Raw genomic sequence first — 25,301 nt, 5'->3', positions numbered from 1 at the left:
TTTTGGTATGGATGCCACACGTTCTCTCTCTGGATGAGCTGCCAGCCTAGTCCTGTGATAGACTCCTCAGTCCCACTGGGCAGCAACACTGGAATTTGCTGGCCCTGAAACATTACTTGCTGAGTTGCTCCCAACAGAGCTCTTATTCTACTGTTGCCAGAAAAAGAGGGAAAAAAAAAAAAAAAGAAAAAAACCCCACCAACCACAATGCTTCTTTCTGTGCATCCTATTGCCCGAACTCTTCAGAGGAGGCACACAACAGACTCAAGACCCAAAAGCAGGAACAAGAATCAGGAGACTGATGGAGCTAGGAGAGGTCAAAAAGCACAAGCCTGTTGTGTCACTTGGACAAAAATAGATCAATGTTGATTCAAAGCCTGATATAGAAATTAAAATGAAATCAGGTTTGTGCCTGCAGCACAGCATGGTCTCAACACTACAAGATGAAGTGAGAGTTATCCAGGATTACTCATCACCAGCTGCCCACAGCCCACCACAGGGCTGCTGAAGGCTCCAAGCTGTCCTGGTAGCATCAGGGTTGGTCTGTGCTGCTGCAAAGGCTCCTCCTTCCCCCAGCACACAGCAACACGTCCCCACTGTGTGCCACTAAACCTGCCCTGGGGGGATGAGCCAGCAGCCCACACCAAAGGGACTCCTGCTCATCCCACAGCTGCCATGGAATCCACCCTCCTCACACTCCAGACTTAGGGGGAATATTTTGCTCCTAGAAATAGCAAAGAAAATAAAAATGAAGATGTCCCTATCCATCAGGATGATGTGTGCAGACTGCCTCTAGCACTGGCTTGGGCAGCAAACCAACCTGTGCTGGTACTGGCAATGCCAGCACAGTGCTCTGTGGGAAGGACACTCTTGCCTGGAACCTGTAAATCTGGTCAGGCAGACTTCTCCACATTCATCTGATACAGGTAAGGTTCACTGTACTCTAAGCCTGACTCTAAATCTAGAGAAATCAGTGAAAAAAAACCAACTCCTGTCAAGTTCACTCAATTCTGAAATAGGCCCTGAGGAAAAAAAAAAACTACTTAACCTTATTAAGGCTCTGAATTACAGATCCAGATTTATAAAGCTAAGACTACAGGTGCTAATCTCCTTTCTATAATGGAATAAACAAAGCTGAAGGCAGAAGTACTGTATTTTTAGACAGGATTTTTAAAAGCACCTTGCTTTGGCCTGTTGATTTGCACTGCCAAACTTACTATTAACTTTTGAGAGAGCATCTGTGCTGGCCCAGCAGGGCTGCTTTTGAAAACCTCACTATCTGAACTGAATTTTTATGCACAGAGCAAAAGAACAGTCTCCCTGCTAGTGACACATTGTGGGCACAAAGCACACAGCCATCCCACTGCTGCACAGGAGGGGGTTCTGCCTGGTTCCCCTTGGAAGAAATGAATGAATTTATTAGGAAATGCTGTCCTGAGAGCTGTTTCTTTAAAAAACAGACCGACACCATCACTGATATAATTGGCTCTTTTTTTTTTTCCAAGACTCCAGGGAACCTTTAGGCAAACAGTGCTTTTCTGACGGCTCTGATCTCTCTGCTTTTGACCACAGCAATCACTTAAATATAAAATGGAAGAAGCTTTTCTAGGAGCCTAGAAGATGGGTCATTATCCCAAGATTTAGTTTCTCATTTCATGTGAATTACAGGTGATTCATCCAGAGCTGTGTGAAGCCCAAGGATGCTGGATAAGCAGGGCAGAGCCAGGTGGAATTCCTGGCTGGGCATGCTCAGCTCTCAGCAGTCCCACTCTGACTCCTCCCAGGCTGCCTGCATGCAGGAACCAGTGACTCTGACCTTTTTGCCAAGTCAGCAGGGACAGACCAGATCCCATGTGTCACCCCAAATGCCACACAGCATCAAACAGACCCCAAACTGCCCATCAACAATGCTGGCTGGTGTTATCCCCGTGGCACATCAAGTGCTTAACCTTGAGTCTCATTGGTCTGGGCTCCCTCTTCAGCTTTCCCAAGCCACTTCAGGCCCTCTAAACTTGACTCACCAGCTGACAAGGCTACCAAAGTTCCCAAATCAGGTGCTTTAGATGGCTGCCTGGTTGTCAGTAAAGCAGCAGTAACCCAGAGCAGGAATCAAGTGGTGCTCACCTGACATGGCTACCAGGCACAAGGAGCTGCCAGCTGCCTTGTTCCTGTTATGTATGAAACAAATGAATCACAAAATGAAATAAGCACTGTCTCCTCTTCCCCATCAAGGAAAGAAATAGAAATGGGACATGAGTGAGGAAAGTCTGTCTTCACAATGCTCAGCCCTTGAATTTTTAGCACATTCACACATCAACTCCCTGCAAGTCCCTTTGACCTCTGACATGTGTGACCATGGAGAAGGATGCCCAGGGGACTGTGTGTCTATCTGGAAATATTCCTCCTGACATATTCAGATTTTACTATTTTAGCTGTGGAAGATCTGAAGCTGTCAGGTCCCTCTTGCTTACACAGGCTCAAATTATATTTCTTGCTTATAAATCCCTTTGGTCAGGAAGAAGATACCACAAATCCCCAACAAAACTTATTTCTAGTCTAGGGTGACAAGAAACATCAGGCAAAAACCTTGGTGCCTCTTGCTGAGGCACCACATCAGATCAAAGCTCAGAATTACAGATTTTCTACCTAAACCTCCCATGTTTACAACACAGGCCAGAACTGCACAACAATACAAATTTTCTATCACAATGCAAAAGTTAGTCAACTTGAAGGCAAGGTGATTTTCAAAAAACTCCTTGTCTGTACTCACTAAAGTTGCACCCAGGTGGCATCTAAAGTGCACTGTTTTTTAGCTCATGTCCTCATCAAAGTTTAGCACTCTCCACCTACAAGGCTACATTTTTATTTTGTGGCAGGAAAGTACTTCTTAATGTTATTGACAATTCCAGTGGTTTCAGCCATCAGGTACTTCAAACTCATCTCCACAGTCAAGTAAGTACTGCTGCTCTCAGATACTCTGCCATGAATAAATAATTGATTGAGGACTAATGGATAACCATGGAGGTTCAGGGAAAGCAGAATGACTGTACTGTCCTGAGAAAAAGGAATAAAAAGGGCATTATTTTAATACCAACATGCTGAAATGCATTACCCACAATTGACACATTAAAGCTAATGAGCCCCTGGAACTTTTCTAGATGGGTTTGCAGACATGGAGCAATAGATGGCCCATGTCATCTCTGCACTTTGGGGACATAAATTTTAAGCTTACCTCTCCCTCCATCTCTGGTCTCAAACAGATTCCACAGTGCTTTACTTCACAAGTGGTTTGCAAACTTCTCCATGCTTTTGCATGAGGAATGATTCCACAGTACCTGAAATGATCCCATGGCTGTGAGAGCACAGGACACTGTTTGGGGGGTGGTGCTGTGGGTCCTGCAGTGTGCTCTGTCCTGGGCTGTTAACAGGAAAGCAATCACACCATGCCATAGCAGCTGCTTTCCCATCAAGGTTATGTCCTTGATGCATTTGGAATCCGTTTTTGAACACTGGTTTACTTCACTTCCCACCTCCCATTGTCCCTGTGGTGACTTGGGAAGAACCACAGTGATACAAACACAAACCCATCCTGCTTCCTCTCCAGCCAATCCTTTAATTTGGCGCTGCAGGTTTGGAATCCCTGAATTTCCCTTGCACACGCCGGCATCTCCACCGCCATTCCACCCACCTGGAACTCAACCCTCGGGCATTCGGTTTGCTGCCCACACCCCAAGTGCCTGCTGGCACTACCAGCAACCATCACCATGACTGGAATGACTCAAAACAGAGAACACCCAACAAGATGACAACGTTTATCAACATCCTCTCATCCCTCCACAGCAACCAAGGTGGCTCTGCCCAGGCACAGAGCGGGAGCAGCCGACACCCAGGGTGATGCTCGGATGCAGCAGGCTCTGTCCCAGAGCTGATCCGAGCTGTAGGGATCAGACAGAAACACTTTTTCTGCACATCCCTGGATGAGCCTGCCTGGCAGACTTCTTTGCCAAGTGTTCCTCTACCCTGGCTTTCCATCTCGAGCAGAAGCACTCCACAGCCCGCCGGCTCCGGTGCCCACACGGCACCTTCATACCAGAGGAGTCAGAGCTCGGCGCTGGTGACACATGACTCAAACACGCAGTGAGCTGCTCTTAATCCCAGCAGCCGAGCGAGCAGAGCTCCCCTCTGTCCTCAGCTGCCCTTTTCTAGGCAGCTGCAGCTTTTCCTGGCACCTGACTAGAAACCCTGTGGCTTTTACCTCATGTGTGTGAGGTAAAACGTGGATTTGGGCTTAGAGCCTTCCTGCATCTTGAAAGGGAAGTGTTTGGGTTTAGCACTGTCCAGCTGCTAAGGTGGCATCAAGGCTGCTTTTCAGAACCTAGAGACAGCAAGATCCCTTTTCCTGGCGATTTAAGTCTCCTCCTCCAGCAGCACAGCCACAGTGCTCTCCATCTGTACCTGCCCCCCCTGTCCCATCTGTGCTTTTCAGGGCAGCGAGGGTGCAGCATGCCTGGCAGGCAGTGTCCTGCAGGGAGCTGCAGCGATGGAGGGGGAATCCAGCACTTCCCCACACCCTACAAAAACCTCAAAGGCAAGAGGAAGGCCCTCTGTGTGACACAACTGCAGGCTCTGCCCTGGGCAGAGGACAGCACTACACCTTACTCATGTTACAAGCAGCTACAGGAATGGAGTCATTTCCCGGGTGGCTCTGGCCAAGCTCCCCCCACAGCCCTGTGTGGTGCTACACAGGACTTCAGGGAATCATAGAAGAGAATCACAGAACGGCTGTGGTTAGAAAGGACCCTAAAGATTATCTCATTCCAACCTAGTTGCCATGGGCAGGGACACCTTCCCCTAAAACAGGTTGCTCCAAGCCCCCTCCAGCCTGGCCTTGAACACTTCCAGGGATGGGGCATCCACAGCTTCTCTGGGCAGCCTGCTCAGGTGGCAGCCTCAGTGACTTCAGCCCTATCACACACCCCGAATTTTGCCAGCCCCTGCTCATATCACACTCCGCTGCTCCGCAACACTGTCCCCTAGCACGGGCTGAGCCATTCCCAGGACCAAGTTGGGCCATTCCCAGGACCAAGTACCACTCAAATGAGCGAGACTGGAAAAGTCTCGCCCCACCTCCATGTGAGTCCTACATGGGCCTGCTGTTGGTATAAACCACAAGTTACTTCATGACTTTCTGGCACCCACAACTGGCATCATCAGCCAGCAAGTGGGATGGGCTGTACACCCATGAGAGCAAAACCACAGAGAATTAACCCTGCAGTGGGCTGGCAGAAAAGCCATGGTACTGAGAGCTCTCAGAGTAGTCAGAGAGTCAGAGGCTGTGACTCACTGGGAGAGGCTGCACAGAAATAGGGCTTTCAGCAAGGCCCACAGGAATTTCTGCAGGGAGATTCTTCCCCTAGAGCCAGGCAAGGGGACTCGCCTCACCTTTCCCATCAGGGAGCAGATCTGATGAATGCTCTGCCAGAAGAGGAATTCACTATTGTCCGGCTGGTTGTTTCCAGTCTGGCTAAAAATGGGATCACAGGAGACTAATTGCTTCACTGGAGGTAAAAAAAAAGAACTAGTCTGGAGTGGATGGAATTATTTTGTAGACTGTTGTTGTTTGGGTTTGTTTCCATCCTGGCTTAACGAGCATTAATGACTTCAGATGGGGGGAGGAAAGCCATTAGGGAGAACACGATCCACACAGATACGTCTGGCCCAGCACATACTTCTGTCCCAGCCAACCTCTACAGCTGTAAAGACATCCCTCCCTCCTCCAGCCCTTCAGAATACAGGAAGGTGGCTGAGAGCAAAGGGAAATGTTAATTTTTCCCTTTTAATTGGCCTGACTGGAAGTGCCAGCCTCCCTGCAGCTCAAATACTTGAGCATGTTAGCTATGCTCAGCAGCATCTCCAGAAAAACTGCTGTCCCTCCTCAGTGGCAGGGAAACAAAGGGAAAACATCCCAGAAGAGTGGATGCTCCTGGCAGAAAGCAGCAAAGCCCAGAGCCTGTGAAATAAAGTTTGTTTTGTTTGTGGAAGCCACGCTGAATCTTCTGAGACTCATTCTGGTGTCAGCAGAGACAGAATGAAACCCAAAGCCAAGACAGGTAATTAATGTTGAAATTCCTCCTTACATAACAGTGCTGGGACAGACACTCACTTGGTCAGTGCTGAGCACGGCTGTGCCAGCACAGCCCAAAGAAAGCCTGGGAGCAAGCAGTGCCTGTGCTACACCCAGAGGCCCCAGCCACCCTTACATGCTGTGGGCTTCAGGGAAATAGGGATTGTCTGGGAATTATGTGCTTATTTCTATAACCCAGCTCTGCTGAAGGACAGTTGTCTTTTAACTGCATCCCTCAGGGAACAGGAGAACAACCTGAACTGCCCCAAACCACAGCAAGGTCCCAAGGAAGATACAGGCAAAGCAAAGACTTGGAAATATTAGGAGCTTCCCTGGAGAAGAGGTAGAGATTTTCAGCATGAGCCTGGTTGTAGGAAAGTGAGGAGAAAGTAGGGAAGGCTCTCAGACAACCAGTGACTTCAATTACCCTGACCCAGATATGACAGAATGTGAGATGCCCAGTACTCCATGCCACATTTAACTCATGCACAGGCAACAGCCAGGCCTCCAAAGACCATCCTCTCTCTTCCATGTGTCCCCATCCCAGTGTCAGCTCACTGGCAATATCTGGCATTTACTGGCATTATTCCGGCCACAGGGAACCAGAGATGCCACAGGCTGATGCTGGGAAGCAGCAACCAACAGTTCTGGCAGGAACTTCTGACTGTCCTGAGGCTTGGGAAAACCATCAGTCCTGAAGGACCCCAAGGCAGCTCTGAGTGGAGACAGTGAGGGGCAGTAAATAAGGCAGGCTGCAAGATAGCTTCCCATTAATTGTATCACACCAAATAGCTGTCCTTCCCCCGGGGCTATCCCTGTCAGGGCAGTCACCACTTTGAGTGAGCAAGGCAATTTCACAAGATCAAAAGAGTGTAGGGGACTCTGTGACATAGAGACTTTCCATGCATGAATCCAACTTCAGCCCACTCAAGCCACAGATGACCTGTGGCTTTAGGGGTTTGAAAGCTGGTTTCCCTTTGCTCTGGCTCATTTCCAAAACCTCATGAGTTCCAAGAAGCAGCACAGTTTAGTATTGCCTTTTCTGACAGCAGACAGGGAACTATATTTCAAGTGGCTCAGTCACTGATAAAAGATATTTATTTAACAGATATGATGCCACAAAGGCTTGTTTGGGCATTTTCTCTTTGTGTAAGGAGAGGGAAAAAACCCCATCAATTCAGGCGGGAGTTATACCAGTCCTGCCTCAAACCTACCACCAGCAGATCAGCTGCCATCCATGGGCCACCCCAACTTCAAAATTAACTGTGCAGTGCAAGGCATGAGCTGACTGCCTGAATCTCCCCTGGCTTGCTGCATCCCAAGCAGCACAAAGGACACCAAGAGCTGTCACCCTCCTGTGGAGGGTGGCCCTGGCCCCAAAGAGACCCCAGCAGGAGCAGGACTGGCAGGCCCAGCTCTGGCTCCACGCTCTGTGCTGCTGCAAGGGTGGAGTGGCCGGGCAGGGCTGCCTCCTGACCTTCCCAGTGGGTGGACTATCTCTCTGGGAGCTTGGCCAGCTGGCAGGAGTCACAGCTTCTCCTTGGCTTTCTCATTTATCAAGGCTGGACAGAGCAGCAAGAAGCAGGAATCAGCTGCCAAGGTTTTTGCTCCCTCTGTGCTCAACAGGGTCTGAAGGTAGAAATTCTGGCTGTAAAGCTGCTGTTTGGGCACCAAGTTTCAAGCTACTGCTCAAAATATATGAGAAATTATATGAGTAATACTGCAATGGAGAGCTCTAGCTAGGAAGAATGGTTATAAAGTAAAAGGGAAAAAAAAAAAAGAGAGGGTGCAGGAAATGCTAAAGGTTACAAAGTTGCTAAGATTGTGTCAAAATCTCCGAAGCACAGATAAGCATACAATTCCTCAACTTATGGTTAAGAGATACTGACAAACAGAAATACAAAGCACACTAATTCAGCTTTTAGGCACGAGTCAACCAGGACATGGGACCCTGCTACATTTTCATGCCCAGGTAAATGTCAAAAGGAACGCAACAAGATCCAGAGAAGGAAGGAGAAAGCCCGAAGCCTGCTTGCTAAATGTCACACACCAGCTCAGACCCTTAGCACAAGTGCCACAGAGTCTGGACATGGAGACACATGGCAGCCTCACTACCACAGCCCACGCTGGCTGACTGGAATGTCCTTGGAGAGTCTGAAGGGAGCACTTCCTACTGCCCCTGCTGCCACACAGCTTTGCACATGGCAGAATATCCCCCTGCTCCCTTGCACAGCTAACCCTGCTTTTCCCAATTTATCCTCTCCTCCATCCCACTTCCTTTTCCAGCACAACAATCAAAGATGGCATGACCCACTCTGGCCAGGCACCATGACAAAAATGCTTCAGATCAGAAATGCTTCGGATGTGGATGCGCACATCCTATTGGACAGACTTAGCCATGGCAGTATGCCTGGATCAGGGATTTAGCTAGTAAATAACCTCTCCTACTTGGAAGCCATTTTCTTGATTCATGAGCACTCCTCTAACCACGCTGCTGAGAGATTTGTGAACGCAGCCCTGGATGTTAATAATATATCGTGCTTGTGAAACTTTAATTGATTCAGAAGGAATCAGCTCAGAGCGTGAAGGATCTCTGTGGTTCTGAATATATCACATTTGTACACAATTGAGACTTGAAGGCTTGCTCCCCTTTCCATTGTTGTCAGCTGGAATACTGCCACTGCTTCTTCAGTGGAATAATAACCAAGTAATACAATTCCAAGATTAAATTGTGCCCTCAGGCACAGCCTCATAAAAGGGGAGGTTCTCCAACCTATTAACAGCAAAGGTGCCATGACTCAGAGGCCAAATGATGAGCAATGCTTTCCCCTTGCTCCATGAGAATAGGCCCCATAAACAGCAACCTGGCCTGCACCAGCAGCTAAGGACAAGCCCCAGCACTAGTTCAGCTGGCACACAGAGGGCAGAAACAAAGCTGTGCCCACCAGCCTGCCCAGGGTACCACTGACAGGAGAGAGAAATCTCTCCGACAGAAATTCTGAATTGTAAAACACTTATTACTGCAGCACTACCCTGTCATAGTTAAAATTTTCTATTGTGTTATTATTTTTAGTTTATATCTGTATCATTACAGGCAGCTCTGAAACAAAATCTATAGACAAGGTGTGACAGCGATGCACCACTGATATTAAAAGTTACTGGATGGCTTTACAAAATTCCTCTGCTTGCATAAAAGCAGAGTAACCCACATGCTCCCTGGCATAAAGAACAAGATCTAAACATTGGGATTATTGACGAAGGAAACATCAGGTGCCAATCTTGCTGCAGCTAAAAGAATAAGTCAAAATCTCCCTGGCTAACTACAGCTGTTGCTGCAGGCCAAATATTTCGACACAGAGTCTCTCATTGTGTCCCTCACAAATACAGCAACTTCACCCACTGCAACACGTCGTGATGCAAGAAATCTTCAATTTCAGCAAGCCAGAGGAGCAGATGCAACAGTGTTTTGTCAGCATAATCCTTCTTTCAAGAAGTTGTACAAAACATTTATTAAGGTTGACAGAGAGACCTTTTCCCCAGCTATATATATCAGCTTCCTAATGCCAACCCAGGGCTCATGTTCTCAGAGAGTGACACTGAAAGCTTCCTCATTTTGAGATGGGTACAAAGATCAATAAAATTACTGGATTAATGCTGGGCAATTCTGGAGAGCTCAGAGCAAATGTTTTCTAAATTTGTGAAATGATATACCTGAATGCCCTTGGTATCAGGGAACATGTTAAAAGCCATATGAGCAGTTCTGGCTAAAAACATAACAGTTATATTTAGGGGCAGTTTTTAAAAATAAATTTTAAGTAACATAAAATATATTTAAGTTTTTATGTTTTCTCCTTCTGTTGACCTTTATGCTTTTAAAACAGAATGAAGAGAGCAGGAAAGACAGAAAAACAGTATTTTTGTAGAAAAGTTTCTTAATTTCAAAAGTTCTAATCTAAATACTCCCTGGTCCTCTGGGACTTAAAGATTGAACCTAATTCTGGTTTCCAAGTCTCCTTTCTTTGCAAACTTGTAATTGTTACACATAGCTATTTCTTAATTGCATCTGCATGCTCTTTAATTGTGAAATGCCTGCATGAGGATGTATTAGTCACAAAGGAATGCCAGAACACAACTCACATCTAATCACCTATCCCCTCCACAGATGAGGGGATTCTTTTATTTATATTTTTATTGCACCAGCACCAGAATTCTCAAACAACACCAAACTCTCATTGCAAGCCTTCCCTAAATGAGTCTGTGCCTGTAAGAGTTCACATATTTTAATATGCAAATGTAGCAGCTACACCAAAAAAAAAAAGGTGAAAGTATGAGACTGGCATTCAGCAAAGGTTCTCCAGCCTTGGGGCAGGTGGATGAACTACAGAAACTCTTGAGGCCCCTTTGAGCTGGGTTTTTTAATGATTTATACAAACTCATTATGTGCAGGGTTTGCAGGTTTTAAATTAGTCCCTTTAAATAACCATAAAGGAAAAGTAGACACTAGCAGAGCCAACAGCTTCTGTGGGCTATTCAGTAGTCCTTAGTCATGTGGAAAGTTCCACCAAAGTTCACAGACGATATACAGTGGAGTCAATGGGGCACAGAGATCTGATCTGTGGATCTCAAAACAGGACAGCTCTTCGTAAGCACAACTGTAAATCAGGACTAAACTGTCCTGCACTCTGACTGATTAAACATGACACGGAAACGTGAGAGGCTGGGGTTTTTTTTCCTCTCTGCACTTTCCATTTGATCAAGTGCAGAGAAGCAATCCTTTAAGCACTGCATGCCAGAGGCTGTAAAAGAGCCCATCTCACAAGCATGCAACAACCACATTGGAGTGGAAAACTCTGTGGAAGATGCACTGTCTAGAAGCACAAATCAGTCTACACGAGCTGTTGACTGTCAGATAAGATAACTACAGACATCACTACACTACTGACCCTCAGACACATCCCTTTATGTTTTCTAAAGCTGAATGAAACATCTCCAGAGACTCCAGCATGAAAATTCCTCTTCTACACTAAGCAGTTGTAGGGATAGCTCTGCTGGTGGGGTATTCTGTGCCAGTTTGCAGCTTTTAGCTGATTTGCTTCACTCATTCACCAGATAATCAGCTTATATTTCATCCCTTCTGCTGCTCTCAGAATGCAGCACATCCTTCATTTTACTCTGCTTACATTTATATCCACTCTGGTCTTTGGAGCCCCAATCCCACACAGCACCGAGCCTCGGAGCTCTCCCAAACAGAGTTCTTGAAGTGACAGCCAGCAGATCCCACAGCTGAGGTTATGGAGACTCACACCCATTTTGGCACTGGTTGGGCTGTTCCCACCCTTTCCTCAGATGCAAACAACTCTGCCCACACAGCCAAATCCATGGGGAACAGAGGCATAAAACACATCAAATCAGCAATGGTTACCTAGAGAGGCATCAACTGTAGCACATTCAAGCAAAAAACTTTCACTGAGCAATAAAACAGTTTGGGTTGGAAGGCACCTTAAAGATCATCTCATTCCAACCCCCACTGCCATGGGAAGGAACATCTTCCCTGTCCAACCTGCCCTTGAACACTTCCAGGGATGAGGCATCCACAGCTTCTCTGGGCAACCTGTGCCAGGGCCTCAGCACCCTCACAGTAAAGAATTTCTTTTTAATATCTAACCTCAATCTACCCTTCTTCAGCTTAAGGCCATTCCCCCTTGTCTTATCACTGCATACCCTTGCAAAAAGTCTCTTTAAAAAAAAAAAGCCTTCTTGTAGACCCCTCTTAGATATTAGAAGGCTGCTATCAGGTCTTTCTCTTTCAGAAAATCTTAAAAACACCTCATTGAACCAAAGGCTTATCTTTATTTACCAAGAAAACAAAGCTATGCACAGCACCTAAGCAAACCACCACTAATCCCTGAATAGCCCCCCAGCCAGCCAGTTTGCCTTGCAGAGCACTGCTGCTATCAGTCACAAATCCAGTTCAACTGCTCATTTACCTCCCTGGGGAAAGCCCCTTGACTTCAGGGGAAACAAGAGCTGGCTCCAGATGTGAAAAAGGGCATGAGATGAAACTAAACAAAATCACTGGTGGAAAAAAAAAAAAAACAACCAAAAAAAACCCACCCACCAAACAAAAAAAACAATAACCAAAAAACAAATCAAAGAGTGAACATGAGGAATCCCATGTCTACACTGTCTTGACCCATGGAAAAAGCAAACATCACACTAATAAAAGTTGCTCTGTTAACAGTGGCTGTATGTAATTAGGAAAGGCATTCAGCTTCTGTTTTCAGCATGTAATTTTTAATTGATTTTGCTGAAAGAAACCTTAGTGTTGTTTCAGTTAACAGCAGTCTTTCCAGCAAAACTGGTCTCCATAAAAGGCTTATGTAAAGCTTCCTTCAAGTGTCACAGGCTCATTGTTTGAATTAGCAGGGAATTAACCTGTTGCAAAAAGCCCCTTCCCTATAAAAGCCAATAGTCATGAGACACAGAGCTGCAGACCTGATGGGTCTCCTCCACCAAGGAAAGGTGATGAATTCAGAGGCCTGGCCAGTATCCAGCAATCTTTCCAGATCCCAGAGGAGAAAGCTTTTCCCTGTCATAAGAAGTCCCCCACACAGTAAGGAGATACTCTCAGGTAACACACAGAGGAGGAAACACTACCTGTTATAATATGCTTATCTTATTTTCCCCAAGAGCTGGAGTTCAGCCCCAAGGCCAGACCATGTTCTCATCTGGGCATTGCATAATTATCTTCTGCCTTCCAAAAGGACCACCCATCCTATTAAAGACCACTGAGTCACAGGACCAACACACCAGAGCATAGGCATTCTTTGCACACCATCCCACATGCAGAGGTGTGGCAGGCAGCAGACCCCCAGCCTCTCCAGTGGGGTCAGCTGCATTAGAAACACCAACAGAGACACAAAGGCAGTGAAATGAGCTGACCAGCAGAGCCCTCAGGATGAAAGCAAGGTTCTTCAGCCAGCCAATAACCAGTCCTTCTCAGCAGTGTTTTAGCTCCTCTGGCTCCTGGCCAGCTGCATTACCTCCATGCTGCATCACCTGTAGCCTTAAGGATGGATCTGCCCCTGTGCTGTGCCAAGCACTGAGCTGGGCCATGGAGTTGTCCAACTCTACACCTCAGGCTGCCAAAACCACCACTAAAGTACAGGGTGCACAGCTGGCTGTGTCCTGCATGCTGCATCACCGCTGCAGGTAGTGGAGGTATGTTCTGAAAAGAGACCCTCTCAGCCCAGGCACCCTGCTAGTGAGACATATTTGCAGAGAGAGAGAAAGGTTTGTCATAAAAATTAAGGCTGTGCCACTAGGCTGGGCTGACTGCTTTATGTTGCCTTTAGAAAGGTCTTACTGTATTTTACTGTAAACCTCGAAGCCCCCTCCTCCAAAAAAAAAAAACAAAAACACCAAACAAAAAACAAAAAAAAAAAAAAAAAAAAACCAACCCCATAATAACCAAATTTAAGGAAATACTTGCATTTGCCCTCAATACTCAAGTAGGTGACCTTGGCATGTGGATCCACCCACTCCCAAAGCTGTACCTCAGCCTATGCCAAGGTCTGAATTCAAGGACAGCAGGGCAGTCCAGCCATTTTCACAGTCGTGCTACTCAGAAGGAAATACCCTGATTTTAAAATAAACCCTTACAGTCATCCACTATCACTTTGCCTTTTAGCAGACTGTGAGTGGACCAGCTCCCTCGTACTGAGTAAGCCATTGTGCAACCTAATTCTGCTCAGATATGCTGCTTTGTTTTGTTTCTGGCATGTACAGAAGCCAAAATATGCTTCCCCTACTCTGGGAACTGCTGAACTGGAAAGTGAAAGTCGGCAAGAGCTGCCTCAAGAAAAATAGCACATCCAGCCATTAGAAAAAATGACAAACCAACCTACCTATCTGCAACAGAGCCCAGCACAGTAATTTCCTTTAGAAATAATCTTAGAGAAAGCAGCAGTGCACAAATATTGCCCTGTGAGCAAAGATTTTATTTACAATAAGCATGATTATTACCTAACATTGTCCTGGCAGCATTCAGCATGAGCTGATCCCAAATATGTCCTTGCCCTACTCCTCTGTGGTTAGGGGTGATGCAAAAGGATTGTTTTCATGTCTGGATGCATACTCCTGTATGATGGGCTAAGGAACTCCACTGTACTTGCTGATTTTTATTTTTTTTTTTTACAGGAAGCAACTATAAATAGGTGCTGCTAAGTTGACAGCTAAACCTCAGCTCAGGGCAAGACAGAGACCTTTCCTTGATAAGGCCAAAAAGCCATCTCTCCTTTGTAGTGCTGCAAATGAAGAGAGAAAAATAAAGATTTTTGAAACTGAAAGCTCTCTTTAAAAGAAAACAAAAAGGTCTTTCCTCAAAATGAGGAGCAAACTCACAGAGAATTTCAGTTGAATCTTGAAAACCATCCCATGAAAGAACTAATCCAGCTGTAAGCCCAGTTTTAAAATTAAAAATTGTATATAGCCAAAATGCATCATCTGCCTCAAAACCCCATTACAGTAGCAATTGCAAAAATATTGCTCTACAGCTATTTCAAATTACTTGTGTGTGGCTGAAAAAGGAATCAATGAACACCTGATTTTAGCAGCCACCAGCACTGTCCTGCTAGACCACAATGATAAGTTTCAACTACTTCTTGATGAACTTTCAGTGCTGTCTCTCAAACCTCTCTACCATTTCAAAGAAAAGAAAACCCAGCTTTTGGCAGCACTTTTGGCAAATGCAACTTGACTTGCAGAACACTCATTGCAATGAGTGTTCTCCTGCTAAGTCAAGCTGCATTTGCAGATGCAGATTCTTTCCTGAACTGCTCGGTCTTGAAGGGGGTAAAGAAAAATACAGTATTATTAAGTTAAGCCCAGAAGAAAAACAAATTACACAGAGTATTCTAGGCCAGCAACTCTCTTCCTCTACTGACCCTGGAAACCCAGAAAGAAGACACCTTGAAGAGCTTGTGGTAAAACCCTTTCTGGTCAGGCTACTTCTGGTGTCTCTGCCCCCTGCTCTCTAAGCAAACACTCACATTCTTACCATAAAATCTGATCCAAACTTCTACACAAGTGCAGTGAATATCCATTCTGAATATCCCCTTCTATCCTGCACACTCCTTCCCAGAGCCTGGTGTCTGTGGCATGACAGAAGCAACCTCAGCTCAGTACAGCCCCAGCCAGCAGCTCTCTCCTCTTGTATCTTCCAGAACCCCAACTAATTATAAGAAACCAAGTCACCCCCCTGCAGACCTGCCCCATGAAGCTGAAGCTACCTGACTCCACAGCTTAACCAGTTTCTCAACAAGATCAGAGCCTGTGCAGTTATTCGAGGAGCTTTCCAATTATTCCTCCAGTTTCTATCATGAATTACAGCAGCACTTGAAGAGTGCCAAAACCCAGAGGGATCAGTTATTCCTGCCCTGTGACAGGCAGCAGGCTGGGACAGACAGGACAAGCTATAAGCACAAGGCTTTACATTACGCACGGACCCAGTTTTGCTGCTGAATGACTGACAATAACTACTGGATGTCACTATTTTAAAGATAATGTCATTTGGGTAATTATCTGGTAGGGTCTCTCCTCAGCGGCTGGCAGTATTCACAAGGGAAGAATTAGACTGAAATCCAGCTGTAGAGTAAGGAGATTTGCTATTCTGTACAGACAATCACAGTGCTTTAGGAGCTCAATACATAGGGTATATATCACTAGTCATCTTCAGACTCTCAGGACATGGAGAATATTAAAATGACACTCCTTCTCTATTTCACTGTGCCATATATGTCACATGAGTTCATGCTTAAAAATATTTTAATATTCTATGTCCTCACCTGACCATCTGTTTCTTACTGGAGCTCAAGCTAGAAAGAGACAGAGAAGCTGCTTTTACTTGGCTGATCCTATCATCTCCCCATCAGATAGGAAAGTGCCCCTTGCACAGCCCCCAGCCCTTTGGCCACTTTAGCCCTCAGCTATTCTGGTTTTTGTGAGCTCAAACCTGAGTTCATCTGTCATGGGAGGATGTCCTACTGGCTGGGTTAAACTATGTAAAGTCCCAAATCAGATGACATTTGGCCCAACCCACAGAAATGGCATTAACAGAGCTGGACTGGGATTGGAACTGGCCCCATCCTGCACCCAGCTCTGGATCCCAGCTGTACAACTGTAACCAAGCAGCAAAAAAGAGAGATTTGACATTATTCTTTGCAGTGCTGGCATGCCACAAGTGGGACTGAGCAGGGATACACTACACCATACTCAAAAATACGTGCTTCACTGCTGGATTCCAGGTAACAGCATTCCAAAGAAAACAACAGCCAGTTCCTCCTCCCCAGTGCTCTGGGCAGAAGGATTTCAGAGGTGTTGTGTGAAGTATGGCAGAAAGAAACTTTTCTGTACAACCAGACTGTCTCAGTGCTGACACCTCCCGCTTCAGTCCTACTCCATCCCAGAAGAAGCCTTGCTCTGCCTCTGGGGCATGAGGGAGGAGGCTGGTCAAATGGTGATGCTGGCCCAGGGAGGGCTCTGCATGGCAGCCTGGCTCTGATCCATGCTGGCTGCTCTATGCATTTATGCTTGAGCTGACAGGGGAGCACTTCAGCAGCACAGAAAGGAAAAAATATAACCAAACTGCCCCCCTGAGTACAGAAAACTGACAAATAACAAAGGAGAGCTATCTATGGGAAATAGCTTCCTGAGAACAGCCTTGAGACCTCGAGCGGCGACTGACGCATGGAGGCAACAATGCTCCAATCCTGCTGCAAACACAAAGATGCCAGACATGGACAGGAAGGAAAAACTCCTGCTGTAGAGCCATGGCAGAAGTGAAAACACTTTTAATGGCTGAGATGAGTGGCACTGAATAGGTATGTGAAATAGACAGGGTTTAAACAGAGTAGCTACTGCAGGGAAGTACAGGCTTTAGTGTGACTAGCATATATTAGCCTTGAAATAAGATGGCATACTGTGGCCAAAGCAACAGATCCTTACATTCACCTCACAGAAAATCTGGGAAGGTTTCATTTGATGCTTGCCCAGAAATTTCACTCCCTGGGAAGTGGTGCACCTTGACCAACGTGCACAGGGAATGTGGAGATACTGTGACACCAGCTGACAACTTGCTCCTGGTGGGCAGCAAGTGACACTTCTCTATTCAAGCAGAAAACTCCAGCTCTCATCTCAGCTGTGGGGCTCAGACAAAGGGAAGCCAGGAATGCAGAGCTCACCGGTAAATGATGCCTCTGCTATGGAGAAACATGAGGGCTGAAATAATTTCTGCAGCGTAGAACCGGGCCCGATCTTCGTCGAAGCGCCGCGACTTCTGGATGTGGAACATCAGGTCCCCACCGTTGACGAACTCCATCACGAAGAACAGGCGATCCTACACACAGGCAAACACAACAAACATGAACAGCATTAATCACAGCCTTGCTCAGGCTTGGAAAAGTCTTAGTAAAACTATTTTCTCCCAAACAGAAACAGATTAAGTAAGCGTGAGACAGTGAGTGAGGGGAAAGGCTGATTTTTTCAGGAAAAATCAAATTAATACCAGGCAGACCTGCTAGTACCTCCTTGCCCTGCACTCCTCCCAAAAGTTTTGACCCCAGTGGTGAAATGAATTCTTGTTCACGTGTGGATTGGGCATGCTAGTAAGTGTGTGCTCATCAGTAATCAGCTCCCATTGGGTTTCTCTGAATTATCCTTAGCCTCAACCAGCAGGGATGATACCCCTCATCAATACTTTCTGAGCTGAATGGCACAAGAGAAATCTGCAAAAAATCACTCACTCCCTAGTAAACAGCTCAGATCTCGGGGGAAAGCTGCTCCATAACACAATGTACAGCTTCACCACAACAGCACAACATTGTCTCGAGGATATCCCAACATTATTTCTGGAGAACGTGGGCTGTTTTCCAGGATGGGATTTCCTGCCATACACTTGCATGGCAGCAGCTTTTTGGGCCCTCAGGTTCCAGCTTTCCTCTGACTAACCTGCAGACACCTCTGGGGAACAGAGGAACTGATAAGCATGAAGCGTAAATAAAAGTTTCTGCTGAGCAGAAAAGCAACCTGTTTGATAAAGTTCAGTTCATTAACCACAGCTATTGGTCTCTGAGGTTTCTTTTTTGGCTTTGTTCTGGCTTTTGCAAAAGCCTACAGATAGGGAGGCACTTGCTCAAGTTGTGTACTCTGCAGTGAGTAGGGGTTTCGCCTGTGTTCACTTGATTGTGAGAGGAAGGACACAGAGAGATTTGGCACAAAAATAAACCCTGGAATTGTTGCTGTCCAGTTCAAAAATTCCTCTCAGCAATTGTTTCAGGACTTTCAGTATTTGTTGTTTCAGTTTTCCTCTGAATATCAGGAACAAGCAGATTGGAAAACAGGCATAGAATTCAACTGAGATCAGCCAGGCTTTTAATGGTAATATTTTCTCTTCTTTCCCACAAGCCTCTTCCCAAGTCTGATGCTAATTATCTACAAGCTACTTTTAAACCCTCTCTAAGTTTAAGAGGATAAGCATTGTCGTGCTCCACTTTCTGGCAGCCAGCCAGCTTGAAATGACTACCGGTATTAACATCTTGAGATGCACACAGCAGAAGAAAAAAACAGAAATTCTCTCATTTCTCATTGGACATGAGCAGGAAAGCAAATGGCTTGTAACACATGAGGACAGCCTTCTTCACATAGCCAACCTAGGCTCTGCCCAACAGCTCCTCCTGGGCTCCTTCCAGAAGGTAAAGATCATGAAATCACAGAATCATCTGGGTTGGAAAAGACCTTTAGAGACCATCAACCACTAACCCAACTCTGCCAAGCCCACCACTAAGCCATGTCCCCAAGTGTCACACATCTACACATCTTTTAAACACCTTCAGTGATGGTAACTCCACCACTGCCCCGGGCAGACTGTTTCAGGCAGCCTGACCACATTTTCAGTGAATAAATTGTTCCTAATATCCAATCTAAATTTCCCCTGGTGCAACATCAGACCATTTCCTCTTGTCTGTCCTTTATTCCCTGAGAGCAGAGCCTGACTCCTACCTGGCTCCACCCTCCTGTCAGGGAGTTGCAGAGAGCCACAAGGTCCCTCCTGAGTCTCCTTTTCTCCAGACTGAGCCCCTCCAGCTCCCTCAGCTGCTCCTCATCAGACTTGTGCTCCAGACCCCTGCCCAGCTCCACTGTCTTTCCTGGACACACTCCAGCACCTCAATGTCCTTCTTGCACTGAGGGTCCCAAACTGAACGCAGAATTTGAGGTGCAGCCTCACCACTGCTCCCAGCACTCCCACAACACTACTGCAGCACCAAGGCCATGTGCTGAATTCTATCTCCAGTCCATACAGACAACACCACCCCATTGTTTCACTCTGTCTTTATGAGAGGGCACTGAAAGAGACCCGAGCTGCTTTGTCTAGGCAGCGGTCTGAGCCAGAGCAGCATGAACTGTGCAAACCCATCACCAGCCTTGGCTCTTCAGCCCACATCAGCCTTCTAATGCCACATCCTCACTGCAGATGGTTAAACTCAGTCTGGCTGTGCTGTGCCTGCCTGTTCCTCTGGCTGCAGCACAGGTATCACCTCTGCCTCTCCAGTTGGGCCAGCTTTTACATCTCCTTGTTATTCTTTCCCACCTCCTTCCTTGCTGATCTCTCCACATGACACATGCTTATCTAGCCCAGCTTGTCCAGGCATCTCCTCAAGCCCATACTTAAAAAGAAATCCCTCTTGCCAGAACCCCAACAGGAAGCAATTTAATTTACCAGCAGCCTGGTGAGGGACGGTGTGTGTGTTTATGTAAGTGGTACATATGCCTGTATAAACATGCATGCACTTAGGTGAACACACATGGATTTTCTATTCTTTCCTAAAAGGTGACCTTCAGGGAAACAAAATTAACACTTCCTATCTTAAAACATGTATGTCCAGCTTCTCCAGAACAAGCAAAACTCCACAGCCCCCTGAGACTTCTGCCTGTACTCATCTTTACTATGATGCTTACAGAAAGACACTACTTCTTTCTCAAATGTTCAGGTAAGCACCAAAAGAGCTGATTTTAAAATTCACATCACTGCTGCTATGGAATTAGCAGGTTTTTTCTAAAAACTGCTTTTGCTTCAGACTAACTGCAAATCTGAGCAAGTATAACTGCATGTGTTATATGGTCACACCCACCCATGGACTCATTTCACTGGTCAAGCAGAGATACAGAACTTTGGGCTACTGCATCTTTAATTTTTTTTTTCCAAATTATTTTAAGGAGGTCCAACTTATTGTCTTCCCAGTTTCCTAACACTTAGAAATCCCATAGGGCTGCTGAAGAAAAGAGCAGGATGGGTATTACAATTGCTTTATAATGCAGCATTTGTGCACTGGTCAGCTACATGCCTGGCAACAAGCATTTGGAAAATCAGCACTAATGATCATCCTTTGGGGAAAATCATCTAGAAGCCAGGCAAGGCTTCTAGATGATTTTTACTCTTAAGGAAGACTATCAGCTTGCAAAACTGCAAAGACCAACCACTCTCACAGAATTGTTAAGAAATAAAATAAACAGTGGTATCCTATAAAAAAAAAAAAAAAAAGAGGAGGGGAAGAAAAGAGGGGAGAAGGAAAAGAAAAGAGGGGGAAAGAAGGAGGGAGATGGAGGGAAGTGGGGGAAGAGGGAGGAAGGGAAGGGCAGGGGGAAGAAGGGAGAAGAAGGAGGGAGGGAAGGAGTGAGACGAATAGAAAATAAAGAATAAAGAAGAAAAAAAGAAGGCAATTTGCAGCCAGAAGAGTAAGACAGAGTAAATAACTTAAGAAGAGGCCAGGAAAAGTAAATCTTAAAACAGTAGATAGTTCAGACACTTGCAAATTTGACCTAAGAGTCAGTTATGTGTCTCCTCCTTCCTTGGGGACTATCAGTGGGAATTAGGAGGAGCTGAAAGCTGGATTGTTTTTTGACAGAGCCCAGTGCTGAACTCCTCACATGTCTATTTTTCTATTGTGCTTTGCCCAGAAGTCTGCCTGATGTGGGATCTCTGTTTGACGTGGTAAGAAAGGAGCATTTGAGTCAACAGGAAACAGTGACACGAAAGGCTTCGCAGCAAGTGGCAGCCACAGGAGGAAATCACATTGCACCACTCCTGGACTGGGATCAAGATGAATAAACTCTCAGAGCAATTGTTACTGTAAATTGAAAAAAAACACTTGGAGGAAACAAAATCCATGGGATCAAGCAGGTTTATTTCAACTTACATGTAGAGATTAATCCTGTCCATTTTCATGCAAGAGCGCTGTCTTTTTTATTTTGCTTGGCTTTTCTAAAAATTTATTTCTTTTCATTTTCCATCCCTATTTGTTCACCTGTTAGCAGGGCAGGGGCTGTTGGAAGCACAGCAGTGGCCCATTATATTCGTTCATTGTCTTAGGGGGTTTTGTGGGACTTGAAGAAAGTCCCTGACTGCAAGAGCCACGAAGGACAATACACACACTGGTTACTGCCCCTTGCAAACACTAAAATCCATCTCAAGCATCACTTTAGCCCTTTGCCCTCACCAGCTCTACAAACTGTTTTGGATCCTCATGCCTTTCTTCTTTGTCATCCCAGGGGAAGAAAAAAAAAAAATCCAGATTTTATTTACAGAGCATCCTTTTTCTCCCTGTGCCCAAAAGGGACAGTGTGATGGCCAACTTCTACCCTCTTCTACTTAAAAGTCATAGCTAATGTCTGTTTACAGCCCACACAAGTCCAAAGGCCTCCTGGGACCTTATCACCAATCACAAGGGTCTCATTTTTCCCCACAAAAAAGTCAGCTTGGCTCAGGAATTCCACTGAGTTTGCATTTTATCTTTTTGGAAGTAATTTATGCACACAACTCCTTAGAAAATCAGCTTTGGGCTCAGTCTGAGTTCACTGAAGCCAAAGGGCTTCCCCAAGAAAACAGTAATTTTTCCCTGTTTTGGTAATTTATGCTTTGCAGAGCAGAAAGGAGGTTTTCCAAATCATCCCCAAACAGAGACAGCTGTGTCACTGCTTCCCAGAGAAACGTTATTGTTTCCAAAAAGAGCAGCATGGCTTAGGGAGCTTGCAAGCAAATTATTACAAGATAATTACAAGAGCTGGCAGGCTCTCTCAGTGCTCCCAGTGTTCTCCCTTCGTGGTCCACAACCCCCACACAAAGCAAATCTGCCCCAGGTCTTGCTGAGAGCGAGCAAATAAACCATGATTTCTCAGTACTGGGCTTCAGAAAGCCACAGGTCCAACTCCCCAGCAGTGCAAGTGGCCATCTGTATCTGGGTCAAGGCACTGCAAAGCACAGGATCTGGAGGAGGAATAGGAAACAGGCTTGTAACTGAATATTTCTGTAGGACTAACACAGTCATGCCCCACTCTTAGAAGTTGCTGTGTGAGGAAATGCTCATCCTCCATACCCAGGCCTCACAGAACCGATGAATTCCTGTTGGAAATGCCTCCCCTCCATACCCATCCCTCCACAGCATTCAGATTCTATGAATTCCTGTTGGAAGTGCTTCCCCTCCCTCACTGTGGTTGTTCAACATCCTCATGAGGGAGGCAGAGGGGGAGGCACTGATCTCTGTGGTGCCCAGTGACAGAACCCGAAGGAATGGCTTGAAGTTGTCAGGGAAGGTGTAGGTTGGATATCAGGAAAAGGGTCTTCACCCAGAGGTGGATGGCACTGGAACAGGCTCCCCAGGGCAGTGGTCACAGCACCAAGCCTGGCAGAGCTCAAGGAGGGTTTGGACAATGCCCTCAGGCATAGGGTGGGACTCTTGGGGACTCTGCTGTGCAGGGCCAGGAGCTGGACTCAGTGCTGCTGATGGGTCCCTTCCAACTCAGCATATTCCATGAGTCTATGATTCCATGCCCAGCCCTTCACAGAGTACACAGATTCTATGAATTCCTGTTGGAAATGTCTCCCATCTACACCCAGCCCTTGGACCAAGGCAGCCCTGCACCCCACGAGCTACCTGCCGCTCCCAGCTCCAAGGGCTAGGGAGAACAGGCTATCCAGGGGGGTTCCACATGGCTTCAAACCCAGGGAGGATCACAGGTATCCTGTGAACAGCCTCACCACAACCCTTGCACAAACACGTGTGTGAGCACAAGAGCAGACCTCATGAGCTCAGCCCCAAATTTCCAGACAAAGCCACTCTCACTCAACTGCAACGGAGCAAGGCAGTGACTGATGTCAGGTGAAGATTTAGTCCTTTCATTTCAAATCAGAGCAACTACATCAAGGAACACCTCTGCCCCATGCTGGCACAGATGGAACGCCATGCATGTGGCCCAGGACTCCCAGACAGAGAGGCAAGCAGGTTTTACAGCCATCTGCTCTGTTGAGCTGCTCTTCCTCCCTGCTCCAGTGGCTGCAGAAGTGCCTGCCAGCCCCAGGAACCACTTCTTCCACAGATGGCACACACAGCCCTGGGGTTCCCAGATGAGGGCTCACTGTGTGATGCAGCTGAAAGGCTAAGAAGGGGAAGGTTTCTTCCTTCTGCTGGTTTTGGGTGGTTTATTAAGCTAGAAGGAGGTGCAGTGGAAATTAAGCCAGCTCAGAGTGGGCATAAGGTACGTCTGGTGTCTCCTCCGGGCTGGGCAGCTGGTGAACACATTTCTGAGAATCTCATGTCACTTCCCCACACCAGGCTCGTTTTCAGGTCCTTTAATAAAGAGTCACCAACCTAAATGAGGCAGTTATCACTGGTTATCATCTCACCACCTCTGCTCTCTGACCTTGCTGACAGTGGGCACCACGAGGCTCCCTGTGAGGCCACTGCAGAAAGGCACATACACATGGCCCAGAGAATCATGAAGTGGCTCTTGCCACTTGCATAAATAAACTCTGCAGGGTCCCTCGGGGTGAAGGTGGCCCTGGCACTTGGGTGCACAGTGCAGCATCAACACTGAGCTCATTCCAGAGCAGCTCAACGATGACAACCACAAACCAGGATGGGCTGAGGGGAGCTGTGGATTCCCACTTGCCCCAGAAGGAAAAAAAACCAAAAAAACAACAAACAACCAAACAAGCCCAAATCTATCTGCAGCCTCCAAATTCCTGCCCCTATTTTCTTAACCACTTGGCTGATATTTCAAGCTCATGTGCTGAAGAGTTTTCGTAACAGGCAAATTCAGTCATTTGTCTGGAACAATGCATCTTCTGGGGTATTCAAGTGAAGCGTACACACATCCTTCCTCCTCATCCCCTCCCTGCAAGACAGCCTAATTCACAGCACTATTAGCTTATCTTTTCACTAGAAACTTTTACACACCATATGTGCAAAGGGATGATTATCCTGTTCACCTGTATCTGTTCCACTTGAAACAAGACCAGACCCAAATTAGAAAAAAACCCAAAACTCAGATAAGCCAATCAATTATGTACAAAAAAAGTCTGTTTTGTTAATCCCAATTAAAAAAAAGACACTTTGAGCATCATTAAAATTAAATATTAAAAGGATACAAAACAAATTGAAAGAAGAAGCAACACAAAATCTTCCTCCCAGACCTTTTAAAATGGTAAAGAAAACCATGTAAATACTCCTTTCCACCTGAAAGATTACAAAAATTCAAAGGACTGACTGAACTTAGAGGGGAATAAATTGAGAAATAAGGAAATAAGAGTGTATGACACTATAGACATTACCTGTTAATCAAAGATTCATAGGTCATCTGCACCCCTCAGCTGGCTGCTGGCATCTTGGTGTGTCAGAAGAGAATAGCCCTGTAAATACCATGCTTTTTTTACAGCCCTCAGTTTAAAAAGGCTACTGAAATTTGTCTTTTCAGTTCAGAGTGACCAACCTGCAACAGCTCTTCCCATTTTACAAAATACTGAGCTCTGCAATGTTTGCTGGCTCAGGCAGGGCAAGGGAAGGCTAGAGACCTCTACAAGCTCAGCCAAAGGTCTTCACAAAAATTAAGAGTGCCAAAACACCCAAAAGCCACTTGGAAACAGCTTGCTGTGAGGATTTGTGAACCATCTTCTCACCTTAAACATCACCTGGAAAGCAATATGGATTCAAAGAGACTGAAACCTAAAGCATCACTGGCTTACACCTCAGTTACTTCTTCTCTGAGCTTAGATTGCCTTTGTTTTTTTCTTCCCCTTCCTCCTCAATACTGACTGACATCTGCTTGCTCAGGGCTGCTTGAGAGCTGC

The 25,301-nt window shown here is 46.1% G+C and overlaps 1 protein-coding gene across 1 annotated transcript in view; it reads right to left on the bottom strand.

The window, feature by feature from the left end:
- Positions 1–25,301, bottom strand: part of PRKCH (protein kinase C eta) — a 113,318-nt gene that overhangs the window by 27,451 nt on the left and 60,566 nt on the right. The window contains exon 10 of the mRNA XM_053981017.1: positions 17,365–17,519. Coding sequence (XP_053836992.1) covers positions 17,365–17,519 — 155 coding nt within the window. The remainder of the gene's footprint in view (positions 1–17,364; positions 17,520–25,301) is intronic.

Source organism: Vidua macroura, chromosome 6 (genome assembly GCF_024509145.1).
Source record: "Vidua macroura isolate BioBank_ID:100142 chromosome 6, ASM2450914v1, whole genome shotgun sequence".
NCBI classification, from domain to species: Eukaryota; Metazoa; Chordata; class Aves; order Passeriformes; family Viduidae; genus Vidua; species Vidua macroura.
This window is presented reverse-complemented; position numbering and strand designations above follow the sequence as displayed.